Here is a 24,493-nt window from a genome sequence, read left to right on the forward strand (position 1 = left end):
GGCTTACCTCCTGTTTGGTTGATAATTGTTAAAGTCAGTCCCCTTTTGAGACTATCAAAATAATTAATTTGGCCACCAGTGATAAGTGTGCAAAGTTGCGCAACTTTTTTAGTTTGTTTAAGTGTTTTTTGTTTGTTATTTTGCGAAGAATAATAATCTTTGCAATTTCAGCAGTAGGGCTTCACACTGGTGCAGTGCTCGGGCCCGAATAAAAATCAAAGTAAAGTGAAATAAACTTGCCAGCCTCCATAAAATAGAACATATTTCTTTATCGTTTACATCATTGTCAATGATTAACAACAACAGTAATAACCAAGTACAAAGACTAATTGGCGACTAGCATGCATGCACTAGCATGGTCAAATGCTGAAAGAGTTGTGAACCAATCAAATAAACATTATCTAATTAACACAACAAGCAACACAAATAACAGTCAATACAATTAGTTATTAGTTATTACCGGTAGTTATATTAGTTAAAAACTTGATTGGTGAATAGTCATACTGGGTCTCGTTACCAAGTATATCTTTTAGAAAACGAGCAACTCTGAAAAGATTGATGTGGAAATCTCTGGTGGTTTGGTTTGACATTGGCATAGTCTGTCCAGTTGCGCATACGTCGTGTACTCCCCAACTGACCACTGCAACCTGTCAACGAAAAGTTATTTTTAGTTCAACTCTTGACTTGCCCCGATTAGGAAGACATCTGCATCATTTGTACATAACTACATCCCACACATAAGACTGCACTCAGAGCTTTGTCTTTAATTACTCTGCTACTGTATGTAATGACCAGGCCTTTACAAATAAAATAGGCGATCGCATCGTGACATGCGGTGAACTTGACTGATAAACGGTCCAATACCGCAAACTGTAAATGGTCCAATCCCATTTTTCCCGACCACCCCACCCACCATCTGCTGGCATGACTCTATTATACTGTACGTCAATGAACAGTTGCTCACCTGTATCATGCGGTACTCATAATCCTTGAACACAGCACCACCAGAGTCCCCTGTGGCACCAAACGCATAGATACATCATAGATACATGTATTAATACATTTATTCTTTTTACGTTGTCTCGATTCAGAAACAACCAGTAAGACTCCCTAATCGGGAGATAAGCGACCGTCAGGTCACATGTATACAGATCCATGTTGATGACATGACTCTAGACATACTGTGTACTGCTTTGCGTGATTTTAGGGCAAAATGTGTAGGAGCAGTGTCCAAAAATGTGTTTTGCAAGAATCGGCCTCATGGTGGCGTTAGAAGAGGGGCATGTGAGAAATGTGGTTGTGGTTTGGCAGCCAAGGAGTGTGTGTGCAACGTTTGGCATGGATAGGGGCAACGGTGGCGGAGATATGAGTAGGGGAAAAGTGTGACGTGACGGACAGACTGAGACAGACTGACTGACAGCCGGTGGAGGTTCTGATAGTCCTGACGGTCGCAATAAATAGCAATAATCTTGAATTATACAAAATGCTTACTGTACATTTATACTGTGCAATGTGCTTTTACTGTACATTTATACAATGTGCTTTTACTGTACATTTATACAATGTGCCTCAATGTGCCTTTACTGTACGTGAGCATGTTGTCTGGAGATGAATATGCAGTGATGGATCATACCTTTGCATGCTATGAGATCTACGTTAGGGGTCTGGCCACCAGTGCAGATGAAGTTCTTAGTCACAGCTTGGGTGACATCGTCTGTAGTTACTCCATAAGCATGTTTGGCTTGTTTGATACACTCATCTCTCTGCATTGGAGAACAGGACAACAGAGGTATGAATGAGTACATTTACAATTTCGGCATTTAGCAGACACTCTTAATCCAGAGCAATTTACAATAAACAACAGCACAAGATAATACATCAAATGCATACAAATAATAATCTGGGATCATAGGTAAACCAAGAACCTCAGTCTAACAGTATAATAACCAGAAAATCTATAATCTGTACATTGAAACTAACTACTAACTAACTACTGTGACCATAGGATGCCAATTCATCAGTCAACATAACATGGTATCTAAATAACATTTTAGCCTTTGCATAAGCCTTCAAGGTCATCGAGGCTAGGGCGAGTGCTAACGAGCTCAGGTGGAGTCTGGTGAAGAGGTGAGTCTTCAGATTACGGCAGAAGATTGGGAGTGAGTCTGCAGCTCTAATCGCAATGGGGAGTTCATTCCATAGTTTGGGAGCCAAAAGGGAGAAGAGTCTGGGACGTGTGGAGCGTTGTCCCGTACATACACACATGCATAGGTATATGTTGTGGTGTACAGTTAGGAAAATGACGTAAAACTATATATTTGACATATCAGGCTATATGAAACTATACACATTAAAATTCTTAGTGATAATTTAACTATGAAGAGTGTACAAATGGAATAAATTGCACCCTTACAGTTCCACTGTGATTTTACTGTGTATTATGTAACTAACTAGCCCTTACCCGTTCAAAGATATGAGCTCCGAAATGATGTGCAGTGTGTGGGTTATGGGGTGTGTGCACACGGTATATGAGGGATGGAAAGTAACTTTAACTGGTGCTTGCATGATAATATGTAGGAGCATCAATGTAAGAAATACCCGTTTCGTTTAATGGCTATAGAGATACTGTGTACCGATCTGCATGATTTTTGGACAACATCTGTAACAGGGCCAGACAACCGCCCACCCGCCTGCACACACACACACACACACACACACACACACACACACACACACACACACACACACACACGCACACACACACACACACACACACACACACACACACACACACAGAGCTGGTTAAACATGTTGCCTCATGCTAGATGCAGAATAGATATGCCTCATGCTAGATGCAGAATAGATATAGATACACCATAAAAATGCTAATATACAGCATATGATTTGTGAAAGTGACAAACGGGCTTCACAGTTATGTCAGGTATGTTCATATGCTAATGGTGATGCGATTTCAGATCAATTGCTCCCGCCACTGAGGAGAAACGCTGTGACAGACAGACACTCACTCAGACAGACAGACATTCGCAAAATTATATGTTTGATATGTATCATAACATGCAGTACACATTATAGGCACAAAAACTCACATAGCGGGGACTAAGCTTGGCGTGAACATCTTTTTCCTGTACAACATCGTTCTTGGCTGTCAGGAAGGCAAGTCTTTCAATTTCTTTGGTCAACAATCGCTCCTCTGTATTAAGAGAATGCATATAGGGTTCACTGGATGGAATAGCATGCGATGAAATGATCAGATTTGATCAACTTGTTTAGAAAGTTATTGGGGGGAAAATGGGATTTCTATTATCAATGTAAATTGAAGCACTATTATCAAAACGACACAACAACGCCTAATTTTCTTTTTGTATTCAGAAATACAAACTAAATAAAATAAAACAGAAGACCTACAGTATTAGCAAAATCACATACATAACAAAGGCTAACCTTTTTATCCGGTGTGTATTTGCCCTGGGTGGACATTGAGTCATCAGGGAAGGTATAAATCATTGTAATAATATTTTATTTTAGTTTTAGTTTTATTATTACACTTTATTAAAAGTAAAACATTGAAATAGAACTTTGCTGTTACTTATAACAGTTGTTTAATGGTATTTAGTTGCAGCTAATCTGATTTAGATTCACTGATTTGAATACTGTTTATTGTTGTGAATCTCTTAATGCTGGTGGTTGGAAAGTTGGCATACAATGATATGATTATTGTAACAATAAGGCGTTGTGATGTCTTGGTGGGTATGTACTGTATGTCACCTTGTTGCTTGCAGGTGGAAACACCAACCAACTTCAGAGCATCACTGGTTGCCTGAGTGCAAGGTAAGCAAACGGGCCTGGGGAAAAGATTGTGACAAACAAAAATTAGGAAACTATAATGATGATTTATTTGTAATGTTCCATAGGTTGGTCCACACACACACACACACACACACACACACACACACACACACACACACACACACACACACACACACACACACACACACACACACACACACACACACACACACACACACACAGAAGTGGGGTACAGTGTGAGATCATAATTTGGTAAGAAAAAGTCACATCATCAGTTTTTTCTTCCTATCGCCAAAATAAAAGTCTGGGTTTCCGAGACTACAGCATCAGCAATTGTAAACACTTACCTGACTTCAGAGGTAAAAAACACTTTTGAACAATTTTTCAGTTGAAGGAGTACCACATCATAGTCACAGAATTCTAAGACTCCTTGATCAACCTTCTTTTTAAGATTGAATTCTGGATGGAGGTGGAATCTTTCAACTTCTCTAACTGTGAGGGGACAAGGCGAAGTGAAAATGAGTAAGTTACATGCTGAAGGGTTTAGGTCACGCTAGTCCTTGCAAAGTAATCAATTACAAAAGTCTGCTCCTCGGAGCGCAGATCTTCACAATGCAGTGGTGTAGGGATGTGATGACACAAGCTACTTTACTTATTTAGCTTGCAGTACAGTGTAAATACACATAACTTCACTACAAAGACAGTGTTCTAAAGCCCAGTAGTTCCCGTACTGCACACACTGACAACACACTGGGAAATAAGCAGCAGCAGTTAATAAATGCGACGCTGGCATATTATATATCATAGGTCTAGTATACAACATCAACTTGGGTTATAATTATGTGAACACGCGGGCGTGCAGCATGCGTTCAGTGCGTAATTCTGAATCTTTGGTACCGGTATGAAAAATCCTAACTGTACACTGGGCATGTTCTCTCCTTTGCGTCATCAGTGCCCATACCCTAAATATGGGGTTGGCGAAAGGGCCTTTCTGTGTGGAGATAACATGTTCTCCCCATGTCCCCTAGGGTAGGTACCCTCACAAAAAACATGCAGTAATCCTGGTCTCTATACTGCCTTCCCCTGGCCACACAGGGCACCTGATGGAGGGGAAAGCAACTGGTTGGAATAACATCTTCCTTCCACACGCTACGTCCAGCCAGGGAAACTCCCCTGCCCCCCCCCCCCCCCCCCCTCTGTCAGGCGAAAAGAAGCGGCTTGGACTCCTCATGCGTAGCAAGAAGTATGAGGTCAGTCCATTGCTCTCTAGAGATGCAACGTTCGCGAACGAATCGAATCTTTTGAACGGCTCTTTGAAGTGAACGATGGGATCCGGTTCGCGGAGTAGGGAGCCGTTCATTTGGCTGAATTGGCTCGCGACGCGGTGCGGCGACGCCGGCGCCGCGATGCGCGGTGCGGCGCGGCAATGTGCAGCTATCTAGGAAGCAAATTAAGACACTACAGTTTGATTTGATCATAGCTTAGACAATTATTAAGCGATTTCTATCATTAAAACGTCTCCATATTGCTTGGGAAGTCCACTTCCATGACAAATGACTGTATTGTCCCTGTAAATATTTAAATGTTTGCTATTTTAAAATAGCCGATGTACAAGCTCACATTGTGCCAGGCCTAACCAGTTGGTAAATCCTGGCTATATACGCCGCTATAGGGAGGAGCGAGTTCATTGTTGCCTGCTTGGTTTTTTTAAGGTATTGCATGAATAACATTAGTCAAGGTAGCTTAATTTACTCACACATGTTTTATAAAAAGGGTAAATACAAAATTGTGATCTCAAATGTCAGCAGGGGAATGTGGTGCCAGACCGTGCCACCTTGTGGATTCATGTTTCAACGAAAATATTTTAAATATGCAATGAGCCAAAAGAGCCAAATGAGCCAGTCTTTTGAACGGCTCTTTTAAGTGAGCCAGAGCCATGGCTCTGGCTCACTTCAAAGAGCCATAAATTGCATCTCTATTGCTCTCCCCAGGTTGGCAGAGTGAGAATAGCGCAGGATTACATTAGACAATTGATCCCAGGTGAAAAAATGGGAGTGAACGTTCTTTGGCCTACTGGATTAAAGCATTTATACATTCCATTGTATAAATGCTTTAGAGATTAAGCAAAAAAAGATGTATAAAACATGTTATATATTACCTTGTTGATCACTGGTGTAAACTTTGATATCTTCAGCTTTATCCTTAAATTTGATGCAGTGTGCAGCAGTCAAGACAAAACGGTTGCTCACCAGAGAACCTTGGCAGACCTTGCCAGAGTCAGCAGTCTAAATTGAACATACGTACAGGATATAACATTTTATTATGTTATTACTTCATTTTGTTGTAATATTTGTGTTTCCTGAAATGAGTCGGATTTCACTCTAATTCAACAACAATAAAAAATAAACTGCAAAATTACCGAAATAGTGACTTCCACTCGCCATGGATACTTCAATACTGCCCATTTATGTGGTTCAACCTCTTTGTCTTTTTCAATGTAAAGGCCACAGAAACCCACAACCTCTCCTTCATCTGCATGAGAAAAAGCAGATTAAAATGAATCACATGAAATAATATTGTCTTTTTCTCCCCAATTTAGCCAATTAATTCCTCCCCACACAATTTGTGTGTTGTCACTGCTATTGTATCCTACTGACTCACCTTACCTGCCAGTGAGGAGGAGCCCCCACCAGAAGAACGTAGAGCCTTCGAGCTCTCACCCAACACTTCCCGCTGAACACTCTGACCGACTCAGTAGGCAGAGCATGGCCCTTCTGGCACATTACAATGAGCTGATAAGAAGTGATAATCGCCCATGCAATGGGATGATAACAGCAGTAATGGCTGCCTGCTGACAGGTGCCGCCCCATGCAATACATGCAAATATCACCCTCCCCGTTCAGCTCAATACGGGCCAACTGTGTTCGCATAGACACTTGACATTCGAAACCCCAGCTTCCGTGGTGGTGGGCTATTTCTTTTAAAGATAGATAATATGACGAGGAGTCCTCCTCCAGCCCGGGAGTCGAGATGGGAAGGGACCACAAGGAGTCCGTCCCGTTACTAGCTTAGCGGTTTAGCTTACTTGTGTCTATTTATGGCATATGCGTGTCCAAAAAAACAACAACACACACACATTTGAAATATTGATTTGATGCTCATATTAACCATAGGAAGTATTACGTTTGTTTTTATTTTCACATGCATGCCATAAATTCCATAGGGATAGATCACACATGGTTTTATGATACACATCATCAACTTGCGATGGGCATTTCCCCTATTGAGTGAAAGATTAGCTATTTCTAGAAGAAATTAAAGCCATACTGTGTAAGTTGCCCAACTAGTGGTCATTAGCCCTATAGCAAACCGCGGTCGCGTCCGCGTCTTTCGTCCGTTTTTCGTACCTTCAGACCCCCGCGTCTGCCTCCACCTCGCTGAGATCTATCTTTTAAGGGGTCCCTTGTTCCTGTGCGTTCAGTAATTCCAGAGATACGGACTCCTTCACCCTGCCTGGTAGGCGAAATTACCTAGAGAAGGGATGGTACAAACGGGCGACAACAAATATGGCTGCCATAGCGACCCCACTTCAAGATGCGCTGTGATTGGCCGGCAGTTGTATAACCCTCGCTGTGATTGGCCGGTAGTGTGATGACGCAATTTTGGCGCGAGATCCGGTCCACGGCAAGGATCTCAGTTTACATATAGAGAAGGCTTTACAGGCTGAAATTCACGGCGCGGATCTTCTAAAACTTTTGTGATTTAATAGTTAGGAGAATTTTAAGATTTGTTTTATAAAAAAAGTTACATAGTACAACTTTAAATATTTAAGGTGTTTTTAATTTTACATTGTAGTTATAGAGAATAATTATAATGTATTAAGGCATATTTGTCATATTAGCCAGGGATCCCTTTAAGATTTGTGTTCCACTGTCTTAGCGGTTTCATGTCGCTAGCAGAGAACTCACCAATAATGTCCTCAAAGGTCTGCGCTAGGTTTTTGATATCCTGTAGTCTGAAATAATGTGGATCAGGGCTCCTCTCAGGTGCTGTAAGAGGCATTAGGTCTTCATCAAAGATATTGGTTCCAAATTGGCGAAAACATAAATATCTGCAAGAGACAAGATAGATGCCAGAATTTAACATAACATTAGGTTGTGTTTCCACAATATGAATGCAAGGCTTTACTGTGCTTGGTTAAAACCATAGACTGTAAAAAAAATATGGACGGTGGGAACCCAATGGTTCCTATGCTGCAAAAATTAAGCTTTTTTTGCCCTTGTATGGGTGTCGGCATCATGGTACCCATTACTACCCAAGGAATGCTATTGGATGCCACCGGTCACGTGCAACCGCAGGGATACATGGGACATTGTCTTGAGCTTGCCGAAAATAAAGCACACAAAGAAGAATCATCACAAGCCTATGATCACAAGCCCCTCCTAAAGCATACCCTGCTTTAACATCAATTATAACATAAATTGGACCGTATTTTCACAAAACGCATATCATGGTGGCATAACATGAGAAGAAAAAATAAACGCTGAACCTCACCAAGATATTCCTTTCTCTTTTCCTCGTCAAGCCGACCAGCTTCGTTGTGGTAGATCATATGTTTTATTTTAGCCACAGTGGCTTCAGGTGAACCTCCCACGTTAAATCCCCCTGCAAAGAACAGAAATCAAGCTCACAAAGTAGCTGGTGGGAGGTCGACTCCCTTTGAACGATTCCAAGGGATGAACGAGCTTTGACTAGAAAGAAGTGACTTAGCAGTGACTTATCTAGTTATCTACACGTAAAATGGATCATGAGGAAATAACGATCTGGAGATCATTTTTAAATGTTTAATTTGTACATTTACAAAATATGTTATAACTTTTTTTGTAATTCCTTCGGCTACAACAAAGATTTAACACATGATTTATCTTGTCTTATAATACATGTTTAAGAAATCATATAAACCACCAATGAACTAAATATATACCACAGAGTATTTTGATTATCGCGATAATATCGTAAATCACAATTATTATTATTATTATATAACATTTTCATATCATCCTCGAGGGGTGGATATTTAAATATAAGACTGAAAGACTCGTTACCATCAGTAAAGACAATGATGACATGACGGTGATCTACAAAGCTAGTCCTCTCAGTCAGCTTTATCCAAGCCATTTTCTCCTTGATCCTTTCAAATGCCCCATCCAGGTCAGTCCCAAGATCATTTTCCCCTGTGACACACACACACACACACACACACACACACACACACACACACACACACACACACACACACACACACACACACACACACACACACACACAATGTCAGGATAGATGCAGTTGATTTATGACACGGTTGTGTTATAACTTAATTATACACAGGCAGTTGTATAGTATAAATGTGACCTTTACTCACCTTCTTCTACATTGAAGTTTTTTAATCGCTCCCGGACATGGACAAGTGTTGGCTTGTTCGCACCAAAAAAAATCACGTATGTCGACAATCTGAATCAACTCAGAGGAGAATAAAATGATTTCATAATTGGGAGTGATGGAGAAAGAGGCAACCTGCAAAGAGATGAAAGATCATGTTTGTTAACAGAATACTGGATCTGTAGACAACACTGTATGCAGCAGAAAGTATGAATTAAAGTCAGTAGGGCTATTTTTCTTGAAATGTCTATCAAATTCTGATGCTCTAGTCTAAGTTATATACAAAAACATGGTTCTGTTTCTTTGATTCACCTTGGTAATAAGTTTGGTAACTGCATCTTTTGCATCTATAAACTCCTCTCTACTAATGCTTCCTGAAATATCCATGGCGATGTATATGTTGAGTGTCCCATTTTTTGGTATCCTGATTTTTCTCCCCTCTCGTTTGTCCTCTGAAAAACACAGACAGACATTCTTTTGATATTTTGAGCCTTAAATCCCACCCCTGGTGGGACTTCTCTGGCATCCCTGAAGGCCGGTATTTAGTTCATTTAAGCTGTGCACACAGTTGAGACACATGCATCCTTGGGTATGGACCAGTGAAATTAAATGTAGAATGTTTCATCCAAATTCAATCATACATCTATATGTAAGCAATTTACCCCGAGTGAGAGGACATTATGCTCTCATAATGTCCGCAGTGAGGGTGTTATCGGACGAGGCGCAGCCGAGTCCGATAACACCCTCACTCAGGACATTATGAGAGCATAATGTCCGACCCCGAGTGGTAAATAGCTTTTCTACCACTTTTTCCCGTATACATGAAAGAAAACACATAGTTGTAACTTGCAAGGATCTTAAGTTACAATCATTATTGCCTATAAAACTTCCGCGAGACAGCAGATAGTTCCACAAACAACATCTTCTACTCACCAACAGATGGCGCCAACTCCATACTAATCCATGCGTCTAGCTTACAGCTAAGCTAACGTCAGTTAGAAGTACCGTTCCGGCCGTAAATAGAGGCTGTTCGCTTCCAGAAAGGCATAGGTTCAGAGAAAAGGGGCTTTAAAGTTGGCGGATTGCATTGGATCCAAATAAATCGGCGACTATAGCATGCACGTTAGTAAACATAGGACCGTTGCCACAGTCATTTGTTGGTTGGGGGAAAGGTGTTCCGACTACCTCCTGAAGTCCCCGGATGTACACTGAGGTGCATTGATCTCGGACAAGTCCTCATACAACTTTGCGGCAGTTGTTTTGTCATAACCTCCGGAATTTAGCCAATCAGAATCCAGTATTTGAACACGTGACTAGAAAAAGTGGTAGAAGATCTAGCAACTATGGCTTTTATGAACATAGACACACACAAGGACAGGGATGATTGTAATAGGCTGTTACGTTGCTGTGAAAACGTTTGTGACATTTAGCTTATGTTTAATATGTAGGATAGGCATTCTTTGATTTGCTATTGTTGATGTATTTGGGTTTTCATTTACATTTTCTTTTATTTTCATTCTCTTTATATGGTGAACTTGTACACTCTTATAACATATTACTGTATCTTAAACCAAGAATATGTAGGACAGCTATTCTTTGATTTTCTAATACTGATGTATTTGGGCTTGTAATCACATTTTCCTTTTATTTACATTCTCTTTATATAGTGAACACTTTATACCATATTACTGTATCTTAAACCATGAATATGTAGGATAGGCATTCATAAGCTTTATAGCTTCAGCCTATTCCTTTTGATCACCTCAAACAGTGCTACTGTTCTCTTATGCTTTTGTGTTGAGACTTGTATAAATGTTTGCTACTGTGAGTTGATCAAATAAACTAACTAACTAACTAACTAGGTTGCAGAAAATGATTAAAAAAAACATACCAGGCTGTAGCTTAGTGAGGCTCTCTTTGATTTAAGAACCAAAAGCCTCTGAGACTTCCTGTGCAGTATCATATGTATGTTTGTCTGTAAAGGGAGCCGAGCAAAGTTCACATGATGTGACACATATTATACAGTATTATGCTCCTTTATACTGTATAGGATGTTAGCCATGATTCCTTCATTTCATTTTAAAGATTTAGTTAGAGTATAAGCTATCCTCAGGTTTTAACACTCAAGAAGTATTTTAATTTTAATTTGATACTATTGACAGCTGCTGAATTGCTTTTCACCTCTTGTATGGCAACTCAACTAGAGTGATTGAATGTATTAATCAATGACCATGGTCAGATTACAATACGTCAGTCATAATAACCAATACAGTATCCTTGCTATAGAGCAAAGACAAAATGTTATCATTTACATATAGTATGCAACGGTATAATTTTTTTTTAGATGATAATTGTAGCTTTAAAGCTCATAAATGTAGATTGATGAGAAGTGACTTCCACTTCTTATCAACCCATATTATACAGTATATGAGTAATATCTTACAGTAACAAGCAGGCTCCACTCCAGTCCACTGGCCATTTTCTTGACACACTCGTTCACGCGACCCCACCAAAATTAACTTGTGTTTGCAACTGTATGTCACCTTCTCATCAGTGTCATATGTCACCTTCACGGCTCCAGCTGGAACACCAGGATCAGCACACGTACTGTCCGCTGTGGAAATATATATTTGATTTAATGTTATCCCGGGCCCGCCAGCAGTGGTGTAAAGTAACTAAGTACATTTACTTAGGTCCTGTGCTTGAGTACAATTTTGAGGTACTTTTACTTTACTGGAGTATGTCCAATTTCCAATATTTTTACTTCTACTCTACTACATCTCAGAGGCTAATATTGTACTTTTACTCCACTTCATTTATTTGAAAACATACTAGTTACTTTGTAGATTGATTATTATTACATGCAGCCTTAAGCACATTTTGATGCCAATACTTATGTACTTTTACTCAAGTACATTTTGAATTCCAGACTTGCACTTGCAGTATTTCTATATTGCAGTATTGGTACTTTTACTTAAGTAAAACATTTGGGTACTTTTTCCACCACTGGCCGCCAGGCCGATGGCAGCAGACAAGAAAGCGATCACACGTCACTAGGGATCGTATCGATTTGCAACATAACATCTGTTCGACGGTTCATTCTTTCGACACAGGTGAATGTTAACCTGGTGAAAAGCCAACCTGCCGACGTGGGTGAGTAGCTAACCTGCAGACGTGGAATAACCTCTATTCCTAAACCTAACCCAAACCCTAACCTCAGTAACCGTGACGCGGGTGAGTGGCCTAACCCAACCCTAACCTCAGTAACCGTGATTCGGGTGAGTAGCTAACCTGCTGACTCCCGTAGTCGAAATGACGGGAAGTAGAAATAGTGACATTTCCCCACGTCGCTACACGTCACTGGCAATACCACAACCAAAGAAAACTTTACATAATGGAAACGCTTACTTTCATGCTCAGACTACAAAAGTTTAGAATATACTGGGAAAAGTGGGAACAGACAAACAGAAGGACACAGTGAAGCCAGAGGGATGACTTTACCCTGCAGAAAAGCAGCCACTGTATGAAATACAGTATATTTGAAAATATACAAAATATGACAAATATTTTAGGGATGTTGTATGTTGCATTATGTGTTAGTATTCCGTATTCACAGCCTGTTTATGACTTACGATCCTCCTGACTGCATATAGGAGTTGTTCCACTCCACTTGCCGCTCGGTAGGCAAACTCGAGACTCAGAGCCACGGAGTTCGTACCCAGACCAGCATTCATATGTTGTCTCTTTGCCCACATAGTACTTCTCCTCAGCAGGGTAGACGTTGCCTCGCTCCAGAGTTGGGTCAGGACATTCGACCACTGAAAAAATTAATTGAAAAAGGGAGTGTCAATGGGACTCGGAAGAATATTTTTGATTAGCAACTTTTAATCTACAGAGCTACTGAAGATATGTTGTTAATATTTAGATAACACACGTAACTACACAACCAAAACTGCTATTACAATTTTAATGTGTTTTAAGTAAAAAATGTACATGTACACTGTAGAATGATCGTTTCACTTCACCTAAAAAAAACTGATCTTCAATTATTTAAAACAAGAGACACTGTTGTCGATGGAGTCTAAATTGACATTTCTAGAGCAAAATGTTAAAATCCTAATTTCTAGAAAGATTTGGCCACAATCGTTACTTACTTCTACACTTCTGACCAGAGGTCGGCTTAGGTTGCCATCTACCAGTGGGTAGACACAGGCGAGATGAATCAGGGTATAGTAATTTGGGGGGCAGCGATAGATCAACTTGCTGTTAGTTCTCAGCCCATTGGTCAGGTTGTAATGACCTTCTTCAATCTGTAAACGATCCTCAGTGCAGATCGGCTCTGTCACAACACCTTGAAAACAAATTAATTGAGATGAGTGTTTGAACGTTATCATACCTAGTCTGTCCTGTGTTTAATTCTTACCGTGTAGCTGCTAGGACACCTGAATCTCTCTTAGGGGATCAATAACGTTTTATCTTGTCTTATTCATAGCTTATATTACAATAGGAAATGCACAAACAAGACAATATAAATAAGAAGACACCATGATGTCACTGGTATGCAGGTTTCTGAACTATCCACAGCTCTCCTCTGAGAAACAGACTGAATACAGATAATCATGCCGTCTTATAATGCATTAGTGAGGATCAAGTATATGAAGATTGAAAACTGGGTGAAGTGGTCCTTTAAGAAAACTTACAGACATGAGCATTAGCTGGGTCATTTATGGCAGTTCCGTGACCACGAGAGCTAAGGTCCGTTTCTCAATGGATTTGTCATCTAGGAGGGTTATTAATTTTTTTTGGCCGGGGTGTATTTTTCAAAATGGTCGGGAAAATGTTTGACGGCTAGGGTAATTTTCAGTCTCATTCACTTACTATACACTACACTATAAAGAAAAAAATTACTCCCAAAAAATCTGCTTTAAGTGGGATGTGAGGGGTCAAACTAGGGGTTTTTAATTATTCAAACATTTGTTTTGCATGAAAAACATTCCTTGGGCTAAAAACGGACCCCAAAAGACTGAAAATTGATGACTCATCACTAAACCATCGTTTTGAGGGGCCATTTCTTGCCCAAGGAATGTTTTTCGTGCAAAACAAATGCTTGCAATGGATTCATAATAATTAAAAACCCCTAGTTTGACCCCTCACATGCATCCCACTTAAAGCAGATTTTTTGGGAGTAATTTTTTCCTTTATAGTGTAGTGTATAGTAAGAGAATGAGACTGAAAATTACCCTAGCTGTCAAACATTTTCCCAACCATTTTGAAAAATACACCCCGGCCAATTTTTTTTAATAACCCTCCTAGATGACAAATCCATTGAGAAACGGACTTTTGCTCTCGTGGTCACGGAAGTATCTGATTTGCCCCAACTACATGGCCTGCATTTGAAACTGAAAACCCCATATCCCAGGTAGATATTCTACAGTACAAGTTCCAATTCTTATCTGCTAAATGCTAAAACTGTCACGGTCTGCCTCTCCACACAGACCATGTCCCCACTTCGACCACTCCCACATTCCATTACATCTCACAGCCCCAGTTACTCACCTGACTTCACTCCCTCATCAGCCCAGTGCCATGCCCATTCCACACCTGTGAACACTTCTGCAATCACCCATAACTGGACTCAATGCAAACACTCATTGTCAGTTCATAGTATCCTGTCACCATGATGATCCTTTGTGACCTGCTGTCATGATGTCCTGCTATCCTTGCTCCTGTATACCATGGTCTACTTATTGTAAGGTTTGATTATTCCTACATTAAATACTTTAATTGCAACTCTGCTTGTTGTGGCTCTGCTTCTGGGTTCAATCTGCCTTCATCCGTGACAGTATGAACTGACCATAAACATGAACCCAGCAGAGCAACAGCATTTTAACAGAAAGGTGGTGGAATTTGAATATTTGGTAGCTCGTTTCATGTCCTCTTCTCCAAGACTGCGTGCTGAACTTCAGAGGGAGATTACAGTACAGCAGCAGTGGTTCAAAGAGAGGCCATGGGTGAGCCATTTTGTCCCCCACCTGGATGTTGTCCGTAGGAGGCTTAATAACTTTGTTGAAACCAGCTCACACCATGTTTCCCAGCCAGCGCCTCCCACTACTGGGTTTGGAGTAATGACAAAGTATGTGAGCTTGCTTTCGTATATTCAAAGCAGTGTTAAAATTCCTGTGTATCCTGACCTAGTTCAAGTGCAAGAATCGAATCTGGGCTCCAGTCTGGCTCGGGGAGATCCCCGTAATGCCAACAAACGGGGGAAAATATCACAGGGTTACTTAGCCACCAAGCCCACCCGGCCTGCTGCTCACCAGCCAGTTAGCTCTCAGCTTGCTAGCATTCAATTGACTAGCAACCAGCATGCTAGCACCCAGCCTGCATTTCCAGTTCCTGCTTGTTTCGATTCTGTTCTTCCTGCATCCACCTCTCCTGGTTCAGCTTCAGTCCAGAACCCTTATGTGGGGAACCGTGGGCCTGCCAGGAGAAGGCGTGGTCACCATGGTTCTCAACGCCAGAAGGAACCTCCACAGCCCATCATCTACGAACCTCCACTGCTGAGTATTCTCAAACCTCCACTGCCAGAGCTCGTCCTGTCCAGCGCCTCAGAGCCAGTCCTGCACAGCGCCTCGGAGCCAGAGCCAGTCCGGGAGCTTAGTCTGCCTGCGCCCTCTGCACCCTCACCGGCTGTATCTGCTGCTGACCTGCCAGAGCCCTTGCCAGCCATCTCCCTAGATGACCTGCCTGCGCCCTCTGCCCCCACAGCAGCCCTGTCGGCCGATGATCTACCAGAGCCTTTGTCAGTCAGCTCCACTGGTGACCTGTGTATGCCCGAGGTCATGGAAGGCCTGGTCCTTGGCTTTCTGTTCAGCTGCTTCCTGCTCTCTCCGTCATCTGGTGTCCAGTCTCCAGAGTCTGCAGTGCCGTCTGGGGTCCAGTCTACAGATTCTGCAGCGTCGTCTGGGTTCCCGTCTTCAACGGCATCTGGGGTCCCGTCTCCAGAGTCTGCTGAGTCGTCAGCGGCCCAGTCTACAGCGGTGCCGCCTCCAGCACTTTCGCCGCCTCCAGCACCTGTGGCATCCTTGGCGCCACCTCCACAGCTTGCAGCATCCCTGGCGTCGCTTGCAGCATCCCTGGCATCGCTTAAAGCATCCCTGGCGTCGCCTCCACAGCCTGCTGCATCCCTGGCGTCGCTTCCAGAGCCTGCTGCATCACCTCCAGAGCCTGCAGCGTCCCTGGCATCGCCTCCAGCATCTGTGTCACCTCCAGAGCCTGCTGCATCACCTCCAGAGCCTGCAGCATCCCTCGCACCGCCTCCAGAGCCTGCAGCATCCCTGGTGTCATCTGCAGCATCGCCTCCAGAGTACTCATCTCCTGATGTCTCCTGCTTCACTACCTCGTCTCAACCTCCAGGTCGTCCACCAGATGACAGCTCTTCTCTCTCGTCTCGGCCTCCGGGTCGACCACCAGATGACATCTTTGCTGCCTCATCCCAGCATCCCGGCCGTCCACCAGACGACATCTTTGCTGACCTGGTCTATCATCCTGGTCGTCCACCTGACATCAACGGCTCAGCCCCAGTTCATCATTCTGGTCGTCCGCCTGGTGTCTCCTGCTTGGCCCCGGTCCATGGTCGTCCACCTGAAGTCACCTGCTCGGCCCCGTTCCCTCTCCTCCAGACCCCCTCCACCCACCCTGCTCCGTGTTCCGGGCCAGCCTGTTGGGACGTCTGGAATCCTTCCCTTGAGAGGGGGGTACTGTCACGGTCTGCCTCTCCACAGACCATGTCCCCACTTCGACCACTCCCACATTCCATTACATCTCACAGCCCCAGTTACTCACCTGACTTCACTCCCTCATCAGCCCAGTGCCATGCCCATTCCACACCTGTGAACACTTCTGCAATCACCCTGCTATATAACTGGACTCAATGCAAACACTCATTGTCAGTTCATAGTATCCTGTCACCATGATGATCCTTTGTGACCTGCTGTCATGATGTCCTGCTATCCTTGCTCCTGTATACCATGGTCTACTTATTGTAAGGTTTGATTATTCCTACATTAAATACTTTAATTGCAACTCTGCTTGTTGTGGCTCTGCTTCTGGGTTCAATCTGCCTTCATCCGTGACAAAAACTTCAGGGAAAGACATTTTCAGTAGATTCTAGTTCTATTGTTTGAAATGGCTAATCACTATATGGGTGAAGCAGTAATATTGTGTTAATCACTAAATCGGAGATTTTCCACAAACGTTCTAAATGATCACTAAAGAAGTCTTGCAAAAGAAATCCACTCCACCTCGGAAAGAATAGGCCTATAATTCATTGTATGACTTCTTGTCAGACGTTTAACATGTACTGTATGACAGTGGTGTAAAGTAACAATTAACTAAGTACATTTACTCAAGTACTGTACAATTATGAGATATTTTTACTTTACTGGATTATTTCAAAATGTCTGTACTTTTACTTCTACTCGACTACTCCACTATATCTCAGAGGCAAATATATATACTTTTACACTACAGTTATTTGAAACCTTTAGTTGCTAGTTACTTTGTACATTTGTATTATTATTACAAAACATACATTACCCACTTCTAGCCCTATATATTTCAGTCATTTAAAATTAGCCGATCCACAAGAGATTTTTATGCATTTGAAAACTTGTGAAATGGGACATTCTGTAATGAGTACTTTTGGTACTTTAAGTACATTTTAGATACCAACTTTTGTAGTTTTACTCAAGTCAATTTTGAATTTTTGACTTTTACTTGTAAGTGCCCTCACACCAAAATACCTAGAGTGGAATCCGCCAATGCATTTCAATGAGAATGGAGTGTTTTTTTTTTTTTTTGTGCAGAAATCCTCTACTGGCAAAAAACGCTCCATTCTCATTGAAATGCATTGGCGGATTCCACTCTAGGTATTTTGGTGTGAGGGCACCCTCACACCAAAATACCTATGAGAGTGTGTAGCAACTCATAATGTAATAACGGCTCATAATGTAATAACGGCTCATAATGTAATAAGAAAAATGTAATAAAAGCTCATAATGTAATAATCAGCTCATAATGTAATAAAAAAACGAGCGCATAACGTAATAATGGATTTTTCAATAATGTAATAATGTGTTACATTAAGAACCTCCACATAGGAGGCTCATAATGTAATAAAACTTCATAATGTAATAATGTATTTTTATTACATTATGAGCTGATTATTACATTATGAGCTTTTATTACATTATGCGCTTGTTTTTTATTACATTATGAGTTTTTATTACATGTTTTTATTACATTATGAGCCCTTATTACATTATGAGTTGCTACACACCCTGCCAACTTTGTTGATGAAGAATGGAGCAACTATCTGCTAAACATGCAGCAAATGAATACATATGGGGATCATTTAGCTGTACAAAGAGCATCCACAATGTTCAACATACAGTCTGTGATTGTATCGACACTGGGTGTTGATGCAACATCGATAATATCCCCATGTGGTCAGTATACGACAGTCTGCCATTGCTAGTTCTGGGCCACTTTGCCGAAGGTCATGGGGACCATTATTGCGACCGTCAGGTCGCAGTTTAGTATCAAAACCTCCACCGGCCGTCCGTCCGTCACACGTCACACGCCACACCTTTGCCCTGCTCATATCTCCGCATCAGTATGACATCACACTGCTTGGTGTGTGCCGTCAGGGTCATTTGTGTACGGTGTGATGTCATACTGATGTCAGCAGTGTGATGTCATACTGATGTCAGCAGCTATGTCTCTATATATGGAGTTATATGTTGTTTGTGTCCAAATATGGGGCTTGTGAGGTCAGACTTAGTGAGATTCGTCGGTTATCTCCATATATGGAGGGAGAACCAGCTTATGAGCCGATGAGTTGTGTCAGAGTCGAGATCCTGCTTGCATCTAATCTGTCGGTAGATAATGCCGGTCTTATATAAGGGTCATTTGTGTACGGTGTGATGTCATACTGATGTCAGCAGTGTGATGTCATACTGATGTCAGCGGCTATGTCTCTATATATGGAGTTATATGTTGTTCGTGTCCAAATATGGGGCTTGTGAGGTCAGACTTAGTGAGATTCGTCGGTTATCTCCATATATGGAGGGATGTGTTGGTTATCTCCATATCTGGAGATTCAACCTTCAATGATTTTGACATCTTGTTACTAATCTGTCGGTAGATAATGCCAGTCTTATATAAGGGTCATTTGTGTACGGTGTGATGTCATACTGATGTCAGCAGTGTGACAGGAGATAAGCGACCAACGGTCGCTTATCTCCCGATTAGGGAGTCTTACTGGTGTAAGCCTTGATGGACCATTGGACCAGTCACACACTTGATTCAAAGAGTCCAGGAAGCAGAGGAGAGCGCACCACTTCGATCTGTCCCTCACTCTGGCCCTAAGTCTAGCCCTCACTCTGGCCCTGACTCGTTACCTCACTCTGGCCCTGACTCGGTCCCTCACTCTGGCCCAGGGCCGGATTTATAATAGGGCTTGACATGCTGAAGCACAGGACATCAACAACCACAGGGGGGCACCAGAGGATCAACTGTAAACAAAAGATATTCACATGAGCTAAGCTAAACTAAGCTAACATTGCTGTCTGTAATGACTGGTTACACTTAAGGGTTTTGAAGAAATGTTAGGTGGATACTAGTATGCACAACTCTAAAAGAACTGGTGCACTATTGTGTTGGAGCGCCTCAGTGCGGCTGCAGAGTGAAGGTGCTATCTATCATTGATTGATTGATTGATTGATTGATTGATTGATTGATTGATTGAAAACTTTATTAGAAGTTTGCATAGGAAAAGGTTCATGACAGTACAGTTCACTGGTACACGGTCAACTAAAAGGAGATCCCAGTAGGCTTTTCGTCTTATTTGCACAGGAAACCTTCATGTATCTCATATAACTGAGACCACACTATTAAGTAGGGTGACCAGACGTCCCGGTTTGGCCGGGACTGTTCGTTTTCAAGCTGCGACAAATATCTCTAAAACACTAATAAGTCCCGCTTTTCAACATTCACTACAAAATTGTGTCAATAATAGTATCTGTTTTCAGTGGTTGCATAGACATTTATCATGTCCTTTTCGCGAAAACATGCTCACCTAACCAATCAGAAAACATGTACAAATTCATTGCGTGTCTGAATTCAACGCTGAAGCTGTTTGTCAATCACTCACTGCCTGTTTGCAACCCTGTGGTGTATGTGCGCTTGCACGAACGTTAGAGAATGGGCATGCACGTGCATGATAACGTGCGCATTGCTTTTAGGGTCCCGGTTTTAGGCAACAGTGGTTCGTGTCCTGGTTTGAAACAAACTAGGTCCAAGCACAGGGCGCCATGAAGGGCAAATCTTGCCCTGCTCTGACCCTAAATCTGGCCCTCACTCTCGCCGTAAGGCCCTCACTCTGGCCCTGACCCGGTACCTCACTCTGGCCTTAAGTCTGGACAGATCGAAGTGGTGCGCTCTTTGAATAAAGTGTGTCTGGTCCATCAAGGCTTACATAATGGACCCCATGACCTTCGGCAAAGTGGCCCAGAACTAGCAATGGCAGACTTTCGTCGTACTGACCACATGGGGATATTATCGATGTTGCATCAACACCCAGTGTCGATACAATCACAAACTGTATGTTGAACAGTGTGGATGCTCTTTGTACAGCTAAATGATCCCCATATGTATTCATTTGCTGCATGTTTAGCAGATAGTTGCTCCAGTCTTGAGCAGCACCTGGCTGCAGACACTAGTCTTGCCATTCTTCATCAACAAAGTTGGCAGGGTGTGTAGCAACTCATAATGTAATAGCATAAGGGCTCATAATGTAATAAAAAACATGTAATAAAAACTCATAATGTAATAATCAGCTCATAATGTAATAAAAAACAAGCGCATAATGTAATAATTAAAATGTAATAAAAGCTCATAATGTAATAATCAACTCATAATGTAATAAAAATACATTATTACATTATGAAGTTTTATTACATTATGAGCCTCCTATGTGGAGGTTCTTAATGTAACACATTATTACATTATTACATTATTGAAAAATCCATTATTACGTTATGCGCTCGTTTTTTTATTACATTATGAGCTGGTTATTACATTATGAGTTTTTATTACATTTTTCTTATTACATTATGAGCCCTTATTACATTATGAGCCGTTATTACATTATGAGTTGCTACAGAGTGGAATCCGCGTTCCGCCAATGCATTTCAATGAGAGTGAAGTGGTTTCATGCCAGCAGAGGATTTCTGCAAAAAACGCTCCCTTATCATTGAAATGCATTGGCGGAACGCGGATTCAACTCTCATAGGTATTTTGGTGTGAGGGCACCCTAACAGAGTATATATTGTATATATGCAGTATTGATACTTTTACTCAAGTAAAACAATTATACTTTTCCCACCACTGCTGTATGAGCAGATGTAGAAGTAGCTCTACACAGATTTCTTTTTAGCCTACTTGAGTAAAAGTAGCAATAACACAATGTAGAATAGCCTTCTGTTATTAGTAACATACTTAAATAAAAATAAATATACATAGTATTTTCCAATAGTCTACTTTGCTCACTCAGCCTATTGCTACAAATTGGTGCATTGGAAAAGGGCTTTATAAAAACTAAATGCAAGATCTCTTCCAAATGTGCAAAACTAGCAAGGAGTCAACATTCAAACTGTGATCGAAAATATTTGCCTTGTGGCTTTAGTATTACAACAAATGTCTCATGAATTATTCTCAACAATTGTTTTGATCAAAACAAGATCACAAGCTCACCCATAAACTGAAGACATAATACAAGTGCAGTAAACCAATGCCAGTCGCTGGAAAATGCCATGTTGAAAATGAGATGATTCCACAAAAGACAACTATTTGTTTCTAAGAGGCAGCACAAGTGGGATTCAATAATAGGTCTGCTGCTCTGTCACTTATTAACTATGAGTAAACTAAAATGTGATCAATAACTACCATGATTGAAAACAATCATGAACCAATTGTAGCACGATTTTATGGTAGTATAAGAAAGAAACGGTGCAGCATTAGTTGACTAATATGCCATACAAAGCATATTACATTTTTACATTTCATATAAAACATTGTGTATATATGTATATATCTCACAACCTAATCAGAATGGGGTCGTGTGTATGTCTGTCTGTATGTATGTCCCAAATTTGCATCTGCAACTCCACGTTCAGCAGTTGTTCAATTGTCTCAAAAACATAATACAAAAATCAACAACGCATGTTCCTTGCTGACCATCAACTTTTTTTTTTTTTTTTTCTTCTTTTCTTTTTCTTTTTTTTTTTTTTAAATATGAGTTCCTTGCTGAACATCAACTTTTTTTTTTTTTTTTTACTTTTTTTTTTTTAATATGAGCGCCCGTTAGGGCGCGATTTCTAGATATGAGCGGCCGCACAGCAGCCGCGAATTTCTAGTATATATATATACATATATATTAAGGCTGGGACTTTAACTGATTAATTGCGATTAATTAATTACAGAAAATTCATGCATTTTTATCGCACTTAGTTTTTGCACCGCAGAACCTTCAGTTTCGGGCATACCGATCATAGCGATGCACTAACCAAGAAGAGACAACAAACGCAAAGGGAGAAGTAGCCGATCAGAGCGCTTTGCTTGGCCCTGTGGATGCGAAATTTTGATTTAAAAAAGTCACTCGTTGATTTACTTGTACAATAAATGTGTTTTACTTGAAAAAGAAATGCTTCTCAGGTCAAATATCGATGTGCGATTAAAATGCGATTAATTACAGAGCCTGTAATTAATTAGATTAAAATTTGTTATCGCATCCCAGCCCTAATATATATATATATATACTGTATGTATATATATATATATATATATATATATATATACATATATATATATATATATATATATATATATATATATACCGGTATATATATATTTATATATTTATATATATATATATATATATATATATTTATTCACAATTTGTATCCAATCTGGATTTCAGATTTTGGACTTTGACATGTTGATAAAATACAAGTGGGGTGAATAACCAAATGAGTATCCTAATGAAATCAAAACTAAAGTGTTAGTTGTCATCTCTCTTTCGATCTGTAACAATTTTGTCTGAAATTTGGCAAGCCTGAAGAACCTTTTCGTAACAAATCGTGGAAAAACAAGGTCACATATGTCTGATCAAATAACTACTATTGAGAAACCAAGACAAAGTACAAACAACCTCATTTCAAAACTCATGGCTTGCATTTGCTTTTGTTAGTTTTCCAGTAATGATTATTGTCTCTGCCAGGCCGCGGCTATCTTTTGCACGCTGTCCATCCGTTGGTGTGCGTGTTGTCCGTCCGTCCTTCCGTCTGTGGACAACTAATCTCTGGCGCCGCACCAACACTAAACTGTGCACAGCACCCACACTCCCTGGGTGCCAGAGCAGAACCGCTGCCCCCAATTTTTCACATGGGCCTGTTATAGCACCAACAGGAGGCGGATTTGTGCTAAATACTTTTTTGGACAGTACTCTCATATTTTTCATAGCTATTCCATCCTGTTTGGCTAAGATTGGATTCCAAAATTTGCAGGAGTACAAAATGGCTCAAATCATGAACACCGAGTGTGATTTCTGTGAAAATTGCCACGCACATTCCCGCATATTTTTTCCCACTAGCGACTGGCATTGGTTTACTGCACTTGTATTATGTCTTCAGTTAATGGGTGAGCTTGTGATCTTGTTTTGATCAAAACAATTGTTGAGAATAATTCCTACATGTGACATTTGTTTTAATACTAAAGCCACGAGGCAAATATTTTCGATCACAGTATAACTCCACCGATCAATGTAAAACATTTTTTTAGGATGCGCTCTCCCAGGCCAAGGAAAAACCTTTGCCCTGCATTTTTTCACATCTGCCTTTTATAGCTCCACCAGGAGGCCGATGTAACAGACGTGATCGTGCGTTGTGTTTTGTAGAATGGACCACAGACCAGGATTCTCAGCTCAGCCAATGAATTTATTCTGATAAACAGAAAACGAAGCAATCACTGGTCTGCTCTTCATACAGTATACAGTAACAATGAATTGCGCTCTCATATCAGGGAGAGAATAGGAAGTGAACACATAAATACAATATGTACCTGATAAACAGAAAACGAAGCAATCACTGGTCTGCTCTTCATACAG

General features: G+C 41.0%; 1 protein-coding gene across 4 annotated transcripts in view; it reads right to left on the bottom strand.

Annotated features, from left to right (window-relative positions):
• Positions 1-245: 245 nt before the first annotated feature.
• Positions 246-24,493, bottom strand: part of LOC308305181 (complement factor B-like) — a 77,256-nt gene continuing 53,008 nt past the window's right edge. For 3 of the 4 annotated variants that reach the window (XM_080749888.1, XM_080749892.1, XM_080749887.1), the window contains 8 exons: positions 6,248-6,360; positions 5,987-6,113; positions 4,176-4,320; positions 3,787-3,863; positions 3,108-3,211; positions 1,634-1,763; positions 965-1,014; positions 246-647 (listed from right to left, as the gene is read on the bottom strand). In XM_080749888.1, the coding sequence (XP_080606014.1) occupies positions 450-647; positions 965-1,014; positions 1,634-1,763; positions 3,108-3,211; positions 3,787-3,863; positions 4,176-4,320; positions 5,987-6,113; positions 6,248-6,360 (944 nt within the window). In that variant the 3' untranslated portion in view covers positions 246-449. The remainder of the gene's footprint in view (positions 648-964; positions 1,015-1,633; positions 1,764-3,107; positions 3,212-3,786; positions 3,864-4,175; positions 4,321-5,986; positions 6,114-6,247; positions 6,361-24,493) is intronic. The other variant, XM_080749891.1, reaches the window with a different exon arrangement.

Source organism: Nannobrachium achirus, assembly GCF_963921795.1.
Source record: "Nannobrachium achirus genome assembly, chromosome: 19".
NCBI lineage: Eukaryota > Metazoa > Chordata > Actinopteri > Myctophiformes > Myctophidae > Nannobrachium > Nannobrachium achirus.